Genomic DNA, 20,880 nt, shown 5'->3' with positions numbered 1-20,880 from the left:
TCTGGGGTTTTCTTGGCAAAGATACCAGAGTGGTTGGCCATTTCCTTCTCCAGCCTATTTTACTGATGAAGCAAACAGGGTTAAGTGACTTGCCCAGGGTTGAACAGCTGGGAAGTGTCTGAGGTCACATTTGAACTCAGGAACATGAGTCTTCCTGGCTCTAGGCCCAGCACCCTGTATTGCACACTGTACCACCTGGCTGCCCTGTCCATAGTCACACAGTAGCTTTAGCAGAATTGGAACCAGAACCCAATTTTGATGCACAGGACACAGTTCACTTCCTAACACTGTAAATGCCAGTTTATCTCTGGAGTTGGATACTGCCTATCAGAATCAAACTCATGCCTTGCAATGCCATCTCAGTGACAGTGCTAGGATATCAAAGTAGTTTTCAGGCCCTTCAGATAGCTCACTTAGATAAAGCTATACCATACATAAAGGCCAATAACAGTAAAACAAATACAGACAGCTTTGTGGAGTTTCTTGTGACAGGCTTGCCTTACCATCCCATGAACCTTTTCTTGAGGAGTAAGAGGCCATTTAAAATACTACCCTCTGATAAGAATAAGAATAATTCAGATTTAACTGTTTCATTTCCAGGATGTTTTCTTAGCTTTGAAACATCTCCATAAAACAGATTGCAACTATATCCCCACTTCACAAATTAGGAAACTGACTCTGAGAGAGAGCAAGGATTTGACTCAAGGTTATACAGGATGTACACTATTGAGCTGGGATTCTAAGCCAGATCTTCTTTCTATAAGTCCTGCAAATTTTTCACCACACCAAGAATGAGCTGACTCTGTGGCACAATGTTATAGTTAGAGGAGCTGTGTTTCATCTTGCTGAGAAAGCAAATACATGGATGGGAATGCAAATGAAGCCAAGTGGAAAGAGGCCAGGAAGAGCAAGGATGTGTGTTGTCAGACTCATTTGATGGGGCAGCTAGATAGGCTGAGTTGCTTTTTCCCCTCTCTCTGTTGCTCTTTCTTGCAAGGGATTGTTCATTGGATGGGACCAATAAGTATGTATAGTGAGAAGGAAGATATATGTGGATATATTTGGTTAGAAAGATAATAAAAATATAAATAAGTAAATAAGTAAATGAATGAATGAATGAATGAATAGATTTTTAAATGAAATGTGAAGTATAATGGACATTTCACATTGGTGTTCAGGATATCTATCTGTTTCCTCATCTTCAAGTGAGTAGCAAAATGCATACACAATATACCTTTGAAGGTTGTTACAAGGACAAAATGAGATCACTTATGCCAGATTGTCAATCAAAAGGTACCACCCAGCCCAGAGATGGAAATGACTGTGCATGGCCAACAAAATTACTGAAAGAACTGGGATTCGATTGAGAGCCTCTAAATTTCTAGTCCAGTGTCCCCCACTCTCCCCACCCACCACCCACTATGCTTGGATGTCCCTTAGTGCTTTGACATGCAGCTGAGTTGCTACTCATCTTGTTATTGTAATTGCCTGTTTCAACTTATGTCCTAAGCCTCCTTTCTCATCATAGAATGAAGGTAAGTCTGAACCCTTGAATACAATATCTTATAATGCTAAACAAGATTGAAACCACTTATATAGAAATTTAGGAATACACAAGATGACAACTATGAACCAGCTCAGCCAAATGTAGAGAAAACTGTGCCGAGAATGATGGACAATGCTTTGGCCATAGCCACCCATGTAGCTCTGCATAGATGCTGTTGGATACATAAAATCAAAAAGGTTTTGAGCTAGAAGGTAAGAATGCTCCCATGCAAAATAGTCTCTCATGCATGCAAAAAAACCCATTGTAACTACTTTAAAACCTGATGTGTTTTTGTTTCTCTTATTATTTCAGGTGGAAGAAAAGAAATGCTATGGATTCAAGAAACAGCACCACTGTGACCTATTTCATTCTGGTTGGGCTCGCAGAGTATCCCAGAGCCCAAATCATCTTCTTCTGCCTACTTCTGGTATCCTATCTTGTCACCATGCTGGGGAATAGCCTCATTCTTCTCCTTATCCACTATGATCCCCAGCTGCACACCCCCATGTATTTCTTTCTCAGCAATCTATCATTCCTGGACATCTGCTTCACATTATCTATTATGCCTCAGGTGCTCGTCAACTGTTTAGTCAAAATTCCCATCATCTCCCTGGGTGAATGCCTGGCACAGATGTGTGTCCTTCTCTACTTGGGTGTTATAGAATGCTTTCTGCTGGCCGTCATGGCCTACGATCGTTTTGTAGCAATCAGCGACCCCCTGCACTATGCAATGAAAATGCGGCCTCAGCTCTGTGTCCAACTTGCAGTGTTACCCTGGTTAATATCCTTTTTACTTTCTGTGGTCCCAATCCTGACCATGCCACTAGATTTCTGTGGCCACTACATTATCAACCACTTCTCCTGTGAACTCTTGGCTATCCTCAAGCTTGCATGTAATGATCTGAAGTTCTACGAATTGCTAATGATGGCTACCAGTTTCCTAACTCTCCCGCTACCCTTTACATTTACCCTAGCCTCCTACATGCGCATCTTGGGAGCTGTATTGAAGATGCGCTCAGCTGATGGAAGAAGGAAAGCCTTCTCCACCTGCACTTCCCACCTCACTGTGGTAGTCATCTTCTATGGCACTGCCATCTCCATGTACATGATGCCCCAGGACAAAGTCAGACGAGATGTAGACAAGATCATCTCCATGTTGTATTTCATTGTGATACCCATGCTCAACCCTATTATCTACAGTCTTCGGAACAAGGATGTGAAGGGGGCTTTCAGGAAACTAATAGGGGGAAAGAATGACTCCTAAGAAACAGATCTTTGTTTGCCTTCTTAGAAGATCCAGAAGGGGAGTGGCTATGAAATCAAATTATTAAAAATGAAAGAAAGTGGTGGTTCTCAAGGTATCTTTTGTTTTCCAGAAATCTATCCATCCCCCATGGAGATCTTTGTTGTGGTTTCCACCACACAGGACATGGATAGGGCACAGTTTTAGCCAGTCACTATTTCAGACATACAGCCTAGGCTAGCACAGAAAGTCTGAATAGTTGTCATTAGCTTTCTATTTTTGAGTTTTGTATTGTTCAGTAGAGAGTAGTGGGAGTGAAAGCCATTGAATGCATTATATACATGTACAAATACAAGTGACAAAAACATGGTAGGAGAGCAATAATAAAACAGTTACTCTCATGCATTGCTGGTAGCATTGCAAATTCATCTAAACTTTTTGGAAAGAAATTTAGTAATACAAGCAAGGTTCATAAAAAAGAATCATACCCATTGACTCAACAATATCCTTATTAGTTATCCACCATAAGAATATTTTAAAGGAGAAAAATATCTATGCAATTATATTTATGTGGCATTATTTGTAATAACAAAAAACTGTAAGTGATATAAGTAATTAATGGTTGGGGTACAGCTGAATAAATCCTACAGTACTAATATAATGAAATGATACAGCATGATAAAAATTGTAAATATGTTGTATATAAAGATATATAAAATAACACAAATCCAAGAAAGCAAAAACAAGTGAATTGCAAACATATCGACTTCAATGGATATCTATGTATATGTATGTATGTACATGTTTGTGTGTTTATGGGTTGTGTGTATGTGTGTGTGAACTCCAGAGGGAAATGTACATACAGAGTGAAGGGGACATAGAGGGAATAGTGGAAAAGCTGTTATCATCAAGTTTCTAAAATTGTAAATAGATGTAGATTCTGTTTCATCTTGGTTTCTTTCTTGTATTGAGTTTAAAAATGAAAAAATTGAGGAAACCAGAAAAAAGTAGTCTCTATCATCACCTCTGCTAGAAGACTGCCCCTGAAACAGGGAGTTGGTAGGAAAACATCGGAAGGTTCCATTCCAGTTGGATACATCTCAAACTAAATATGTTCAAAATTGAACTAAATTTAGTTCTCAAAACACACACACACACCACACACACACACACACACACACACACACCACACACCCCTCTTCCAAACATCTTTTTTATTCCTATTGATAGCATCACTATCATTCCAGGCACCCACATTTACCACCTGGAGTCCTTGGGTCTTCCTTCTCCATCATGTACCTATCCTATCAGCTGCCAAGCCTTGTCAATTCTACCCCTGTCACCTACTTACATAGTTTCTATTGTAGTTGATCCTCCCTACCTCTCCCTTAGACTATTGCAATAGCCTCTTAGTCTGTCTCCTAGACTTCTATCTCTTTTTTATCACTGAGGAGATCAGAAAAAACTTCACATAGGAGATGGCACTGAGCCAATATTCCTGAATCACAGATCTGACCAGGAATCTGCCCTACTAAAAAAAAATTTCATTGGCAAAAAATCCTCAGTGCCTTCAACAATCTGTATCCCACTTACATGTTCAGGTTATTTCATATTCCTCTCCTCCACAAATATTGCATGTCATAGAAATTCACTTCATAAGTGTTTCATCTCTTCCTTCCACAAATTTTCATGGCATCAACCCACATCTGAAACTCACTCCTGCCTCCCTCATGACTCTTAGGATTCTTAGCTCCCTTCAGAGCATACTCTGCTTTCACCTCCTACATGAAGTTTTTGTTTCTGAGTCTCTCAAGTTATTAATAATCTGTCCCTCTTGACATTAGTCTATGTCTGGTTGTATTTACTTATCAATGTAGATGTTGCATCCTAAAATAAAATGTAAGTTGATGTCAGAGACTATTTTTTAATGTATGTCTCCATCACCTTGCACTGTCCCTCATGGATATAGAATGTGCTTAGTAAATGTTTACGTTGAACTGAGTGAGCTGATCACCAAATGTTCAGAGGTGGACAACCAAGGGGATGTAGCTTTTCTACTTCATGCCAAATGAGAATTATCTAAGAGAATTGAGGATACCTAACCATTTGTATAACAGATATTAAGAAAATATGAGTTGTCTTCAAATAGGTGAAAGTTAATGAGGTAGAAGAGGAGCAGGTTTCTTTTACTTTACTCAAGCAGAACCAGGTAGGTAAGTGTTGCCATAGATTCTGGTAGGTTCTGGATGATATGAGAAATTTCTAATGGAATAATCTCTAGATGGAATGAGCAGCTTTGGAAGATAGTGTGTTCCCTATCACAGGGATTCCTAAGGGATAACATTGGCAAAAACATGGAGAATGGAAATTTCAGAGTGAGTCTGGTAAGCAAAATTGCTCCGTTTGTCTGGATCATGGAGATATGGTCTCAAAATACTGTGTGTGTACCTAAGGAGTGTGTAACAGGATCCACTGGGTAGAGCAAAGAGCCTAAAATGGAGAAGAGCAATATAGATCTTCAGTATGCTTCTGTCATCACCTCCTTCTGTTGTTCTCCTTCCCCTCCTGTACCCAGTACAGGCTATACAAGCCACTGAAGCCCAGGAATTGCTGAGCAGGTGGGCAGGTAAGCAAGCATTCAAACCCAACCCCAAGACCATCTCTCTGCCTGTGCTTGATGTAGGCTGTGCTGGATGGTGAGTTAAGTGAACTGCTTTCCAGCCAGGCAGGTAGGCAGAAAGGCAGTGGCTTTAGGCTACCATAGGGAGAGGCTTCTTCTTTGAGTGCAGGTACCCTTCCAGCCTCACCTTTAGAGGCAGAGGTCATGGATGGAATATTGGCTTGCCTAGCACATAGGTTTATATCTAGCTCAATTCTCAGCAGAGTGAAGGGACATCCGGGGATCAGGGTACAATGGGATAGCCTTATTCTGATGCTAGAAGTGACACCCTTAGAGGTCAGGAAGATAGATGAAATGGATGTACCCTTCCTTCACAACCTGAGCAAGTCCCTAGGAGAGCTACGGGGCCCATTGTTCAGGTCCCAGGAGACTCTGACTGCAGCAAAAGATAATGGGGAGATTCAGCTTCCTTCTCAGTAGTCAGGGACTGTTGCAGAGCTTCACTATCAGAAGAGCATGATGGAAGAGAATGGGTAGAAAGTGTACTGTGGATCACCCCATGAGAATTTTGTGATAGTGTGTGTAAAAAATGGATATGTGGGATGTCTAAATATATGGACTCGAGTATTGAGTAGCATGGATCCATGTTCTAATGTCTAGTTTGTTTTAGGTAAGTAGGAAAAGGGTCCTGCCTGGAATCAGCTTCTTGATAATTCATCAGTTTACTACTTCGTTTGACTTTGTGGTGTCTTATCCTTTGTGATGCCTTGTTCTTGGTGGTATTGTCCTATCCTCTGTTCATCCCTTCCTTCCTCCCCGGGCTCCACCCCTGACTGCCTAGTTGTCTTTCTCCACCATTCCCCCATGGATTCTCTCATTCTCTCTCTCACCATTCTTCCTGCTCCCTTCTCAGCTTCCTTTGAAAAACTATCTTTAAGGGGCAGTTAGGTGGTGCAGTGAATAAAGCACCAGCCCTGAAGTCAGGAGGACCTGAATTCAATCTGGCCTCAGACCAAACACTTGACACTTACAAGCTGTGTGACCCTGGGCAAGTCACTTAACCCCAATTGCCAAAGAAAAAGAGAAAGAAAGAGAGAAAGAAAGAAAGAAAGAAAGAAAGAAAGAAAGAAAGAAAGAAAGAAAGAAGAAAGAAAGAAAAGAAAGAAAGAAAAGCCAACTTTAAGACTTATTAAGATTGAACAGTTTACATTCCTGCATGGAAAGATGATATTTATAACTCATGAGACCTTTGTCAGTATCAGGGTAGTTGGAGGAAAAAAATTATATGTATGTATATGTAGATAGATAAATAGAGGGCACAGGGTGAGTTGAAGATTAAGGGGTCATATCTGGAGAATAAAATTAAGGGATGAGAGAGGATTATACTCAGAGAAGAAGAAAGGGAAAGGTAGAATGGGGTAAATTACCTCACAAAAAAAAAACAGAAAAGAAAAATCTCTTACAGTGGAAGGGGAAACGGGGGAAGATGAGAGGGAATGAGTGAATCTTATTCTCATAGGATTTGGCTTAAGGAGGGAATAACATACACATTCAATTGGGTATGGAAATGTCTTACACTACAGAAAAATAGGGGGAAAAGAGGACAAGAGAGCAGGGGGATGATAGAGAGGAGCGCAGATTGGGAAAGGCGTTAATCAGAAGTAAATACTTCTGAGGAGGGACAGGGTCAAAAGAAAGAATAGAATAAATGGGAGGGCAGGATAGGATTAAGGGAAATAGAGTTAGTTTTTCACATGTCTACTATGGACGTGTTTTGCATAACTGCACATGTACAACTTATATTGAGTTGCTTGCTTTTTCGATGAGGGTGGGTGGGGAGGGAGGAAGAGAGAAAATTTGAAACCTAAAGTTTTAAAAACATATGTTTAAAAAAAGTTTTCACATGCTCCTGGGAAATAAATATAGGAAATGGGGTACAGAAGTCTATCCTGCTACAGGAAAATAGAAGGGGAAGGGGAAGGGGATAAGAGAAGGGGAGAGAGAGAGAAGAGAGGACAGAGTAGGGGGAAGGTATATTCAGAATGCATGACATCTTGGGGTGGGGGGAGGGGAGATGGGGTGAAAATTTGGAACTCAAAAACTTGTGGAAGTGAATGTTGAAAACTAAAAATAAATAAATTTTTACATATATATATATATATATATATATATATATATATATATATATATATATATAAAAGAAAAGCTATCTTTACCCAGCAGAATATAAGGTCTTCGAAGGAAAGGGATATATATTCTCATCACTTAGCATGTGCCTGGAACACAGCAAGTGCTCAGTAAATGCTTGTTATTGTGGACAGGGGCAGGTAGGTAGTGCAGTGGATAGAGCACCAGATCTGGAGTATAGAAGACTCATTTTCATGAGTTCACATCCATCCTCAGTAACTTACTAGTTGGGTCAAGTTCACTTCCCCCAGCTTGTGTCAGTTTCCTCATCTGTGAAATGAGCTGGAGGAAGAAATGGCAAACTACTCCAGTGTCTTTGCCAAGAAAACCCCAAATGGGGTCATGAAGAATCAGACACGACTGAAAAATGACTGAACAACAACAACATTGTGGAAACTCCTGCAGTAACTATATCTCTTTGGTAGAATTTTTACGTTGGACAGTTTTGAGAGCTCTCAAGCATTGGAGAAAAGCCTTGGTCTCCATTTTGTTAGTCATGTGACCTAGAAGTCAGCAATGACTTTTTTCACATGCATCACATGCGAGTTTTATACTTCTTTGTGATATCTGTAGCCTTCTTGGACAAGTACAATCTTGGGGCCTCTCCTTTGTTGATCATTTCCTATTCTCCCTGTACATAGCTTGTTTGTATATAGCTGTTCACAAGTTGTCTTCCCCTTTAAATTGTGAGCTTCTCCAGGGCAGATGCTGTCTTTATATCCCTTTATATGCCAGACACCTTTTTTTTGTATCCTCAGCACTTGGCACAGTGCCGGGCACATAGTAGGCATATAACAAGTCCTGCTGACTAACAGTACCATATTCCATTGCGTGGCTCCAGATTCTGCTATTGTCACTGCATGCAGGTGTTGTCCTTCTGACAACTCCAGATTTTGAGGATCACTCCTTTTGTGTTTTGTTTCGGCTTGTATTACTTGTCTTCATCCCTTATCCATTACCTCTTCTCACTGCCCATCATCTGCAAATAACTACGACAATGAAGATTGGGTCAATGAAACAAAGTTTGCATCCTTTGACATTTGTCATCCTGTCTGGTGGAAGTCCCAGGCTCTCAGCTCGATTTCCATTTGATTGTGGTCCAGCTCTTTGGGTGTCACTGATAGTCCTCCCGCATTATTCTGAATTCCCCACAGCTCTCATTTTATGTGACATTCTAGACAAGGCATCCTCATCCACATCAGTCTCACTAGGCCTGTAGTAAAACCCGAAATCCCAATTTGCCGATGCTGCCACTCAGCGTCAACGTTGGCACTGGTCAGAATATGTCCATGGATTGTTGCCCTCCATAGTTGGTGTTTGGCTCCTTAGTTTTTGACTTCTCAGTGATCGCTGACTTCAAAGCCAACAACTCAAGCTTGTGGACAAGATGATGAGATTCATGGGCAGTCAGACCCATGCTTGTGCATACAAATTGTGTCTGCTGACCAATATAAAGACATCTCCCAAACCTTCCAAGCTGGAGTCTGTGTGGAGAACAAAAAGTCTGCTTGCTTCTGTTCAAGCCAGTACTGGTGCAAGGGTAAGCCAGCTGATTAACATCTGTCTGGCCATCTACCTCCAAAGGCTCTGCAGGTGTTAAGACAATACCGATAATAATTAGCAAGCATATAACAATAATCACCACATCCCAGAAAATTTCTCATCTCTAAGATTTTATAGGCTTAACTACTCATAAGGTTCTCTTGTGGGCAGCTAGGTGGCACAGTGAATAGAGCATCCAGCCTGGAATCAAGAAAACCTGAGTTCAAATATGGCCTCAGACACTTATGCAAGCTGTGTGACCCTGGGCAAATCACTCAACTCTGTTTGCCTCATTTCCTCAACTGTAAAATGAGCTGGAGAAGGAAACTGCTCTAGTATCTTTGGCAAGAAAATCCCCAAAAGGGGTCATGAAAAGTCAGACACATTTAAAACAACCGAACAACAATATGGTTTTCAACCTTTCTCTGTGTTTACATCTTGTTGGGCTATAATTAACAGAACCTCTGAATAATTGGCATTTATTAATTCAAAATTTTGGAGCCATCTTCCCACAGCCAATCTAACTTTCTTTGGCCTCTCTTCCTGTTCATCCAGTGTTTTACTACAGACAATGATATCACCAAGGTCTGTTAACACTTCCAGGTAATTAATATTCCCAACTACTTTCTCCAAGAGCCTTTGCAATGTTGCTAGGATCCTTGGGGCCCTGTGCCTTGGAATATTTGCTCAAACTGGTCAAATTCAGCTAGACATGTGAAATTAGCATTTTGAGGGTTTTCTTCAGACACAGGAATCTCTTAGTATCTATTAGTGAAGTCAGAGACCAAGCATCACTGGGTGGCCTAGCAGACACTCCAGAGTACCTTGAATGCAAACTCATGATGTACTTGCTCGCTTCATTTCTTTTTTCAAAGTCCACTAGTCCACACACATCTAGATCTTTCCGTTCTTCCTGAGTACCACCAAAATGTGTGATGGATAAGGACTGCTGGGTTCTGTGATGTCATTTACCAACTTTTCTTTGAGATTGTTCTGAGGGCTTCTGTCACAGATACAGGAAGCTTCCTAGATCTTTTGCTGATTGGTAGAAAATCAGCAAAATGGCTCTATGAGTTATACCCCCAAGCAGATCCTACAGAGAGAATATTCTTGCCATTTTGCTGAGTTTTAGCTCCAACCTATTATTCCATTCTTCTAGTATTGGAGGTTACCAAAGTCCAATATTTCAGTGCCCGTTTCAGAGACTGAATAGTGACATTCTTTGTGATGTTCACTGGGTCCTCTTGTCTCTCTCCTGCATAGTTAAAGGGTGCAGGTATGGAGCCCTAGTTTGTTGCTTAGAATTCTTGCCAGAATTTTGAAAAAGAAATCTAGAATTTATTCCAATCAGTGCTGACACTGTAGTGAGTGCTAGAGGGTTTCGACACACTGGAGCCACAATGTCTATTCTCTTGTTGACACCACCAACTTCCCTAGAGAGGCTCGAGCTCATATTTATGTATCTGGAGTACAGATGTTCTTTATAATACAAAAGCATTATTGAGACCTTCAGCTGGGTGGGAGAGGAGATCTCATCTAAAATCAAGGTAAAGAGAAATACACCTCCCATGGGATGTGCATTCTCAGTGCTCTCTACATCAGTCCCTTAAAGTCAAGGAACATGATGGAGCCTTATTCCATATGAATCTGTATGTCTAAGGTCTGCTACTCAAAAGGTTGCATGATGTAAAAGTCTCTTAAATTCCTCCCTGGTGGTCTTCTCTTGGAGTTTGTAGACAACCAACAGAATTAAGCCATTTATGGCAAGTACACACCATCTCACTCAGCATTCTCTCAGCCAATCAGAATTCCTGGTTTCCTGTGTATATGCAGCATATTGTACAATATTATTTTTCTGGGGGTGGGGCTGTTACATTTGTATGTACCTACTAATTTACATGTTGTTTCTCTCATTAGATTGTGAGATCATTAAAGGCAGGGAATGTATTTAATCTTTCCTTGTGCCTCAGTATTTAGGACAGTGCCTGGCATGTAATGAGCATTTAATTAATGTCTGTTGACTGACTGATTGGTACTCTGGGACAGACTAGTGACACTACATGGAATCATTGGGATGGGGAGCCTCATCGCTCCTTCTAAGACATTGAGGAAATGTTTCCTGATGAGACACCCTAGTTCTTCTCTCCTTCCGACTCAGGAGAATAAAGGAAAGAACCTAAGAGGAGGTAGCACTTCAGAGGCCACAGTGAAGGCAGGAGTGTAAGCACAGGCAAGCAGTAGCTATGGATGGAGACTCATGGGAACTGCCGGGACTTTGTACCTAAGAAGCCAATGACAAAGTTCCTGCAGAGCAGCAACTAAGCTCTGAAGAGAGCTCCAAACTCATCATACATCTTCGGAGTAAATAGGAAAGCTATCCATTAACCAGGAAACCAGGATAGACCCAGCATGCTGCCTTCTGCCCTGCCACTGCCCTCACTTCCAACCACAGCTACCCATTGTTAGAGATTACCTCCAGAAACCTTAGACACTAGCGAAAATAAACATTTCCATAATTATGAAAGGATTTAAAATGAGTGTCATGATATGATGAGTGTGAACAGCAGGTGGCACTAGAGAGCTGATCAGACAGTGGAAAGACCTTTTTGAACCTTAAAACCTAGTCAGTACAATCATACCACCTGCTCCATCTCCCTTCCTGGGGATGAAGCTTACCCAACAACTCACTCCGCTTCAGGGGTGCAGCTGCCCCCTTCCAAGTAATCGCCCCACTTCCCTTCATAGGATATGGCTCTGTTTTCAAAGGCCAGAATCCCAAATGGACCTCATCGGGGGAAATGCCTATGTTTGCCTTGCTTCTCTGATTGATGGCTGTCCTTGCAAGTGTGAGCTTTTACTTTTAGGGGCATATGGAATCCAGATTCATTGCCAAGCTTATCACTTATGTTCTCTCATTTTACCCAAGAGAGCTAAATTATCTCTAAGACCCGTCATACATTTGGAAGCAATTTTTTTTTCCCCTAGGAAAAGGAACTTGTATGTCTACCTAGGAGTCTCTATCTCTGTCTTTCTGGTTCCTTCTGCTTCCCTCTTTTTATTTCCCCCATCTTCCTTCTTCTCTTTACCTCTTCCCTTTGCCTCCTTCATTCTCCTTCCATACTCCTTCTCTCTCTCTCTCCTCTCCTCCTCCTCCTCCTCCTCCTCCTCCTCTCCTCCTCTTTTCTTCTTCTTCTTCTTTTCTTCTTCTTCTTCTTCATCTCCTTCTTTTTCTTCTTCTTCTTCTTCCTCTCTCTTTCTCTCTCCCTCCCTCCCCCACCATGTTATAATTGTAATCTTTAAATTATGAATACCTATAGTTCAGCATTTCTATTGATCAACAATTAATCATATTTACAAGTTTAAGAAAGTTAACAACTTCCTAGCCACTGGGGGTGGGGGGAGGACAGGGGTGGAGATTAAAGTGAGAAAACTGAGCAACTATCCATTCTACTGTCCCTAGGAAAAAAAAAAAAAGGAGAGTTGCCAGTCTCAGACTCAATACCAAACTGATACAATACCACAGGATTAACACAGGAAATTATTCAAATGGATATTGTCCTCATGTCCTGTTGGTTCATAGTTCCAAGAAGCCATTCTTGACATTCTATTCACTTTCCACGGCTTACCACAAATGTTTTCTTCTTCTGATGGTATTTCTTCCCTCCTCCCCTTGCTTAATATTTTCTTGGTCTCCTACCCTCAAGGCCCTTCCCTCCAAGGCAATAATAAGTAGGACATTAGGAAATCTGCCTTCAAGTCGATTCTGAAATGCGCTCAGAGCTTAGGAGATGCTCGGAATAGGCCTGTCAGCCAGAAGGAAGTTCCATGGCTCTGTGTTGCTCTTTGTTAAATACTTTGGGTCAATTGTCAAAAGGTGAGTTACATAAGTAAAAACTGTAATAGACTTCTCTTATTTTGACTGAGTAATTCTTCTAAAGTCTGTTTTTCAGCTATAAAAGACATTAAAACCTACAACACCACTAATGTGAAAATACGTTTAATAGGAATGTAAATGTATAGCCTATATCAGGTTGTGTTCCATCTTGGGGAGGGTGGTGGGGAGGAAAGGGGAGAAATATTTTAAACTCAAAAGCATATGGAAGTGATTATTGATGAATCAATCAAAATAAATTAATAAAACTTAAAAAGAGAGAATCATCAACACAAAAAAGGACATCAAAACCAAATATCAAAATAAACTGAATTTAAAACCAGATCTTCACATCACAGTATCACAAAGTTTTCAACCAAAATTTTCAAAAAGAATGAAGCATATTCAATCACATTTCTCTCATGAATAGCATAATAATTTTTAGCAAGTTGAAAATGGGTTTGGAGTAGATGCCTTTGAGTTGTGGTGATAGAGAAGACTTCTAAGAGTCCTTTGGACAACAAGAACATCAAAGCAGTCAATATTTAAAGAAATTAATTTGGGCTATTCACTGGAAAGTCAAATACTGAAGCTGAAGCTGAAATATTCTGGCACATGAGAAGATAGGATTCGTTGGAAAAGACTCTGATGTTGGGAAAGATTGAAAGTAAAAAAGAAAAGGGGACAGCAGAGAATGAGATGGACAGCCAGTGTCATAGAAACAATGAACATGAGCTTGGACAGACTTCGAGAGACAGTGGAGGATAAAAGAGCCTGGTGTGCTATGGTCCAGGGGTCACAAAGAGTTGGACATGACTGAGAAACAACAAAATCACTCCCATATTAAAATTCTGCAATGACAAAAATAATCAGAATAGTTGGCAAGAAATGACAGGATTGGGACACAGTTCCTAACTTCAAGTCTACAGCAGTATGCCACATGGACAATTCAAGGATGATCAGCCTGTTTTACCACAAATGAGAAGACCTTGCGTTATTTTACTCTCCAAGATTTGACCTTTGTGTTTCACAGAATTCACAGCATTAGTGACTCTGCAGAAGAGTTTCAGAAACTCAACCCTCAGGTGATTTGTGCTTTGGTGAATTCTTACTTCTGTTACCTTTTATGCATTGAAATAACCAAGAAGCACAGTAAAAATAAAAAATTAAAAACTGGTGGGTCAAAGCTGTGTGACTCTGGGAAAATCTTCTAACCGGTCTGCCTCAATTTCTTCATCTTTAAAATGGGGAACATAAGAGCAGCCGTATCCGAGGGTTGTTGACAAGATTAAAAGAGATAATGCACATTAAGCACTTTGCAAATCTTAAAGTACTATATGAATGCTCATGATTATTAATTCCAGCATTACACAAACTATTTGAACAAATAGGAAAATAAGGGATCCTGTGAAATTCCTTCTTTGTTGCAAATGTGATCTTGATTCCTAAACCAGGGAGAGTTAAAGCAGAGAAAGAAAACTATGGATTAACATTCCTAATGAATATTCACACAATAATCTTCAATAAAATATTAGTAAAGAGGTTACAGAATCATCTTTCAAAGATTATATACATAATCACCAGTTTGGATTAATACCAGCAATATGGACTGATTAAACAATAGGAAAACTATAAACATAATTGGACATGTTAATAACAAAAAACAACAAAAATGACCGTATTACATGTAGGAAAAGCTTTTAACAAAATATAATAATTTCTGATAAGGAAAATTAGGAAACCTAGGAATAAACAAACCTTTTCTTAACAAAATAAGTATCTATATAAAACCAAGAGTAATCATTATATGCAATGGAGGTATATTAGAGGCCTCACCCATAAGACCAGGAGTAAAGAAAAGATGTCCATTGTCACCACTATTATTTGATATACTGCTTCAAAATGCTAGCTGTATGAATAAGAGGAAAAATTGAGGGGACGAACATAGGTCCATAGGAAATAAAATTATCATTTTTTCTGGATATGGTATGCTTAGAGAACCCTAAGGTCAATTAATATTAACTGAAACAATAGTTCCAGAAAAGATGCAACACATAAAATAAATCCATAAAATCATTACCATTTCTATATATTACTAACAGAACCTAGCAGGAAGAGATAGAAAGAGAATTGACGTTTAAAATAACTATAGAATGTCTACAGATCAAGACATAGACAAACTATATGAAGGCAACTAGAAAAAAATCTTCACACAAATAAAGACAGACCTAAATAATTTGAGAAGTAATAATCTTTCATGACCATGCTAAACTAATATATTAAAAATCATGGGACAGCTGGGTGGCGCAGTGGATAGGGCACCGGCCCTGGAGTCAGGAGGACCTGAGTTCAAATCAGGCCTCAGACACTTAACACTTACTAGCTGTGTGACCCTGGTAAAGTCACTTACTTCCAACTGCCTAGCCAAAAAAAAAAAAGAATGGGTAAGAAAAAAATCACAAACTATCTAAATTAATTCACTTAATCAGTGCTATGCCAAATTAGGCTACCAAAGGATTACTTTTTAAAGTTAGAAAAAAAGATTAATAAAATTCATCTGGAAAAAAACAGACCAAAGGGTCTCAAGGCAAATAATGAAAAAAGTGGAAATAAAGGCGACCTAGACCTCAAATAAGACTTTTGTTCTAGTTTTCGCTCTGTCATTTCAGTTGTGTCTGACTCTTCATGACCCCATTTGGGGTTTTCTTGGCAAAGATACCAGAGTGGTTTGCCATTGCCTTCTGCAGCTCATTTTACAGGTGAGGAAACTGAGGCAAACAGGGTGAAGTGACTTGTCCAAGGTCACACAGCTAGTAAGTGGCTGAGGCTGGATTTGAATTCGGGAAGAGGAGACTTCCTGACTTCAGGCCTTACACTCTATCCACTACACCCAAACAAAACTACCAAGCATCAGTCAACAAAATAATGTGAACTAAAAAGTGAAAAAGACTAACTGCAAAAATATATGCAATGATCTCATTAGACTGGTGTTTGATAGACTCTTCTTCTTCTTCTTCTTCTTTCTTCTTCTTCTTCTTCTTCTTCTTCTTCTTCTTCTCTCTCCTCCTCCTCCTCCTCCTCCTTCTTCTTCTCTTGTCTTCTCCTCTTTCTCTCTCTTTCTCTCTTCTCTCTCTCTTCTCTCTCTCTCTCTCTCTCTCCCACTTTATCTGTCACAGAGTGTTTTCTAAGCAGCTGATTTACTTTTTCTATGAGTTGATCTGATAACTTCATCACAAAACTTCTTCCCTAATAACTCTTTTTTTTCCCTGAGGCAATTAGGGTTAAGTGACTTGCCCAGGGTCATCCAGCAAGTAAGTGTCCTCTTCCTCCTTTTTTTTTTAATTTAATTTTTTTTTATTTTTTCCATACGCTTTTGAGTTTCTCCCTTTTCCTCCCCCCCCCCACCTTCCCCAAGACGGTGCAGAATCTGATATAGGCTTTACATTTACATACCCATTAAACATATTTTCACATTAGTGAAGTTGTAAGTAAAAATTAAAACCAATAGGAGGAGGGGCAGCTAGGTGGCGCAGTGGATAGAGTACCGGCCCTGAAGTCAGGAGGACCTGAGTTCAAATCCAGTCTCAGACCCAACACTTGACACTTACTAGCTGTGTGACCCTGGGCAAGTCACTTAACCCCAATTGCCTTAAAAAAAAAAACAATAAGAGGAACCATCAGAAAGATGAAACAAAACTCAACAGAAGGTAAAAATAAGTGATAGTGATTCGACTTCCATAGTTCTTTCTTTGGATGTGGACAGCATTATCCATCCCAAGGCCTCTGGAAATGTCTTAGATCCTCATAATGCTGAGAAAGGTTCAGTTTAACAGTCTTAGTCATTGCATAACATGGCTGTTATTGTGTACAAAGTCCTCTTGGTTCTGCTCACTTCACTCAGCATCAGACCATATAAGTCTTTCCAGGTTTTTCTGAAGTCAGCCTGTTCATCCCTCCTCCTCCTCTTCCTCCTCTCCTCCTCCTCCTCCTCCTCCTCCTCCTCCTCCTTCTTCTTCTTCTTCTTCTTCTTCTTCTTCTTCTTCTTTTCTTCTTCTTCTTCTTCTTCTTCTCCTGTCTTCTCCTTCTCTCTCTCTCTCCTCTCTCTCTCTCTCTCTCTCTCTCTCTCTCTCTCTCTATTCTCTCTCTCTCGTCACAGAGTGTTTTCTAAGCAGCTGATTTATTTTTTCCATGAGTTGATCTGATAACTTCATCCCAAAACTTCTCCCCTAATAAGTCTTTTTTTTCCCCTGAGGCAATTAGGGTTAAGTGACTTGTCCAGGGTCACATAGCTAATAAGTGTCAAGAGCATGAGGCCAGATTTGAACTCAGGTCCTCCTGACTCCAAGGCCAGAGTTCTATCCACTGCACCACTTAGCTGTCCCCCTAATAACTCTAAGTGAGTCAGAAAGTTTACTTCTCATTCGCAAGCCAATCAAAACACTCTTGATTTTAATGAGGACTTGGTCCCCCAGAGGTCCCTTCCACAGTCCCTGGAGAAAGGAAGGAGAAGTGAAGGCCAATTTTGCCTCCTTCCCCAATTATTTTCCTCCTTTCCCTCTGGCTTAATTGAAGAACTAGCCCCTCTTTACAGAGGGATTCCTTAACAAATGTTACAGGAAGAAAAACTAAAGGAAAAGAAAGGGCAAGAACTTGGCCTTAGGGATCTACCTAGAGCTCAAAGTCTACCTTCATCCACTTCCTTCTCTATGGCAGGCTCTGAGGATGCACCCATGATGCACCAGGTTAGATGGGCTAGCCATGCTTAACGGAGAATTTCTGTTGGAGGTGAGTGTTCATGAGAGCCTTGGCAAGTAATGAGGCTGTGGACCTGGAAAAGATATTGAAAGAGGGATAATTTCAGGTTTCTTTTTGCCTCTTCCTGTGTTTTTTGGCCTGTGAAATTAGGTATACCATGGAAAAAAGTAAGGAGAGAAAGCCTTGGGAGGGAGATACATGGACGGCACTGACTGTACATACAGGAGAGAAAATTGTGAATCAGAGTGAGAGCACAACCTTCTTAGAGGGTCATAGTCATAAAAGAATGAAATATCAGAGGTGGAAGGGACTGTAGGACATTAAGCAGAAATTAGAAAATAGGATATAAGATAGTAGTGTTGTGTGTGACTTTATAACAGAAAACAGAAGAGCTGGGAGTGCTCTTAAAACAAACTGTAGAACTGAATATCCAGAATTGTAATGGACCTCAGGGGCCAATTAGTCATCAGACTGGATCTAGAGTTGGAAAATAACTGAAAAAGGCCATCTTGCCAAACACCAGAATTTTACAATGAGCAGACAGAGGTTAAGGGAGCTTGATTTGCTGTGAAAGCTCACGCAGGCAGTAAGCATCAGAGATGCCATGGGATGTCAGAAATCAATGGGACCTTCAAAAAAATAAAAACACAAATGGAAGTGACCTTATGATTTAAAAAGTGAGAGCTAAGATGGATCTTAGAAAATGCCGAGTTTGACTTTCTACTTCCAAGGAAAATGAAAGAGTATACCAGGTAAGATGGATTAAACGCAGCCACACAGCAAGGCAGTGGCCAAGCTGGGACTCACGCCTCGGCCACTAAGATTATCTCACTTGAAGCTTACTCACAACCACTCTATGGGGTAAATACTATAGATATTATTGCCCCATTTTACAGATGAGGAAACCTAGGCTCAAAGAAACCAACTGATTTTCCTATAAGCCCCCAACCAATAAAAGTCAGAGGTAAGATCAGAATACATGTCATCCTGACTCCCAGTCCAATGCTCTAGGAACAAGGTTGCACTATGCCTGAAAAACAGTCAGCCTAGGACTACGTGTACATGCCCAACTGCTCCCCCTTCTTGGCAAGCACTATATAATTGACATATCTGTCAACCAGTCTAGAGAGGCAATGTCAACTCGAGCTGATGGACTGACCTCAAAGCATGGGACGGCTGCTCAGTTCGGCCCAATCTGCTTCAAATGTGCTCTTTCCCCAGCAGAAGTAGTTGCCAGATCACATGGAATTACTTGATTCATGACAAACCCATATAATTCTTTTTGAGAATATTATTCATTGACCTACATAGTTAGAGAGGAACGTCAAAGACATAGTATATTCATGAGGATTGAGCATTCCTGAAGCGATTGTCATGTGCCACTACTGTGTGCAAAGCATGGGAAACACAAATAAATTCAAAAAGAAAGGCATCCCCTTACTTAAGGACCTTATGTTCCAAAGGGGAAGGAGGAAGAGAAACACACAAAAGAGATTTCTGGGTGGGGGGCAGAAAAATGTCTGGGAAAATGAAAAAGATTCTAAACCAAGGAACATTTGGGTTGTTTAAAAGAACTGAAGATGCTGAGTTTGGAGAAGAGAAGGTTCGGGGACAGATTCATAGTCTTCCAGTATTTGAAGGGCTGTCACATGAAATACTAATTCAATTTGTTCTGTGTGGTGAAGCGGTGGATCACTGGACACAGGGACATAAAACCTGGACTCATGCTTGGCTCTAACACCAAGAAGTTCCATCACTTTGGGTTACTACTTACTTCCATTTCCTCATCAGTAAAATTAGGGGGCTGCAAAAAAGGACCTCTGTGCTCCTTTTCAGCTCTCAACAGTTATAATTCTTTGATTCTATGTTAAAGCGGAAAATATTGGCTGATTATTTTTAAAAACTTAGACGGATGTGCAGCAGGCTTCCTCACAATGTGGTGGGCTCTCTTAGAGTTTTCGAGATGCTAGATAACCATGTGCCAGGAATGCTTTTGGTATGACCATCCTGTAATCAGTGGGAAGTTGTACTAAATTGTGTTTGCAGTGATTTCCAATTATGTGAGAGAAAATAAATGGTCCCAGCTTTTAAAGGTAAAAATTCCAAGTTTGTGATTCTATAAATTTATGAAGAAAGCAAGGTGCACTGGAAAGGGCCCTGGATTTGTAGACAAAGGTCAAAGAACCAGAATTTGAAATCCAGATCTGCTATTTATTAATGTGACCTTGGATAAAGTCATCTGAGCTGGGGTTCCCTCATTTGGAAAAGGAAGGAGATGGGCTAGATGAATTCTGATGTCCAGCTCTGTACTGTTCCAAAGGTCCTGTAATATGCCTTCTGGTGACATCGTCTCCTGAGAAGTAGGCCAAGGTCAATAGCACATACTGCACGGAAGGTCCTCTCTCTCCTGCTTCATATATGAAATTCCTATGCATCCAGAAATGACTCGTACTCTGAATATGCTACACCTTCTCCAAATCCCTCTTAATATGGCAGAGAACCAGTTGGAATTAGAAACCAAATGGCATGGCCTAGGCATAAGTCAGGCTGCTGGGACACATTTCTCCCTAGCTTGTAGAGATGTCTGAAGATGATTGAATCATGGGACATAACACGGGTAAATTTTCAATTTGTATTCTTTTAAAATGCTTTGTTTGCCTTTCAGTGGGTCTCATATAACAGCCTTGCTCTTCAAAAGTATCTGTGTTCTGATCGATAGTGACCAATTTCAATGAGTGCTAGACAGAGAGATACAAACCACAAAGAGCCCTTCCATGAGCCCAATTGGCTGGCCAGTAATTGACAGATTTCCTTTGTATTGCCTTGTCCCCCCTATGTCTTTGGCTGAGCACCATGCAGTTGTAGCTCTGAATCCTGAAACATCAATGATGCTTCAGAGGTTGCCTGTGGTATGGGCTGGATGTGCTCTTCCCATTAGGGTGAGAACTACCACCCTTGGATTTCCTTAAGGGGCAGAATGGTTCGATTATGACTTCACATTTGTGTGTATTTTTAAAATCCTGTAGATGTTTTTCCCCTCATAACAAGTCAATGAGGAAAGTATTGCAATTATAATTGTTTCCATTTTTCAGATGAGACAAATGTTCCTGAAGGAA

At 40.4% G+C, this 20,880-nt stretch overlaps 1 protein-coding gene across 1 annotated transcript; it reads left to right on the top strand.

The window, feature by feature from the left end:
• Nucleotides 1-1,829: 1,829 nt before the first annotated feature.
• LOC110219796 (olfactory receptor 13H1-like) lies at nt 1,830-2,810 on the top strand. Its single transcript, XM_021003493.1, has one exon. The coding sequence runs from the start codon at nt 1,830-1,832 to the stop codon at nt 2,808-2,810; it is 981 nt and encodes a 326-aa protein (XP_020859152.1).
• The last annotated feature ends 18,070 nt before the right edge of the window (nt 2,811-20,880 follow it).

Source organism: Phascolarctos cinereus, unplaced genomic scaffold (assembly GCF_003287225.1).
Source record: "Phascolarctos cinereus isolate Bilbo 61053 unplaced genomic scaffold, phaCin_HiC Scaffold_726;HRSCAF=1367, whole genome shotgun sequence".
Taxonomy (NCBI): Eukaryota; Metazoa; Chordata; class Mammalia; order Diprotodontia; family Phascolarctidae; genus Phascolarctos; species Phascolarctos cinereus.
The sequence above is the reverse complement of the archived record's forward strand: the minus strand, read 5'-3'. Positions and strand labels throughout refer to the sequence as shown.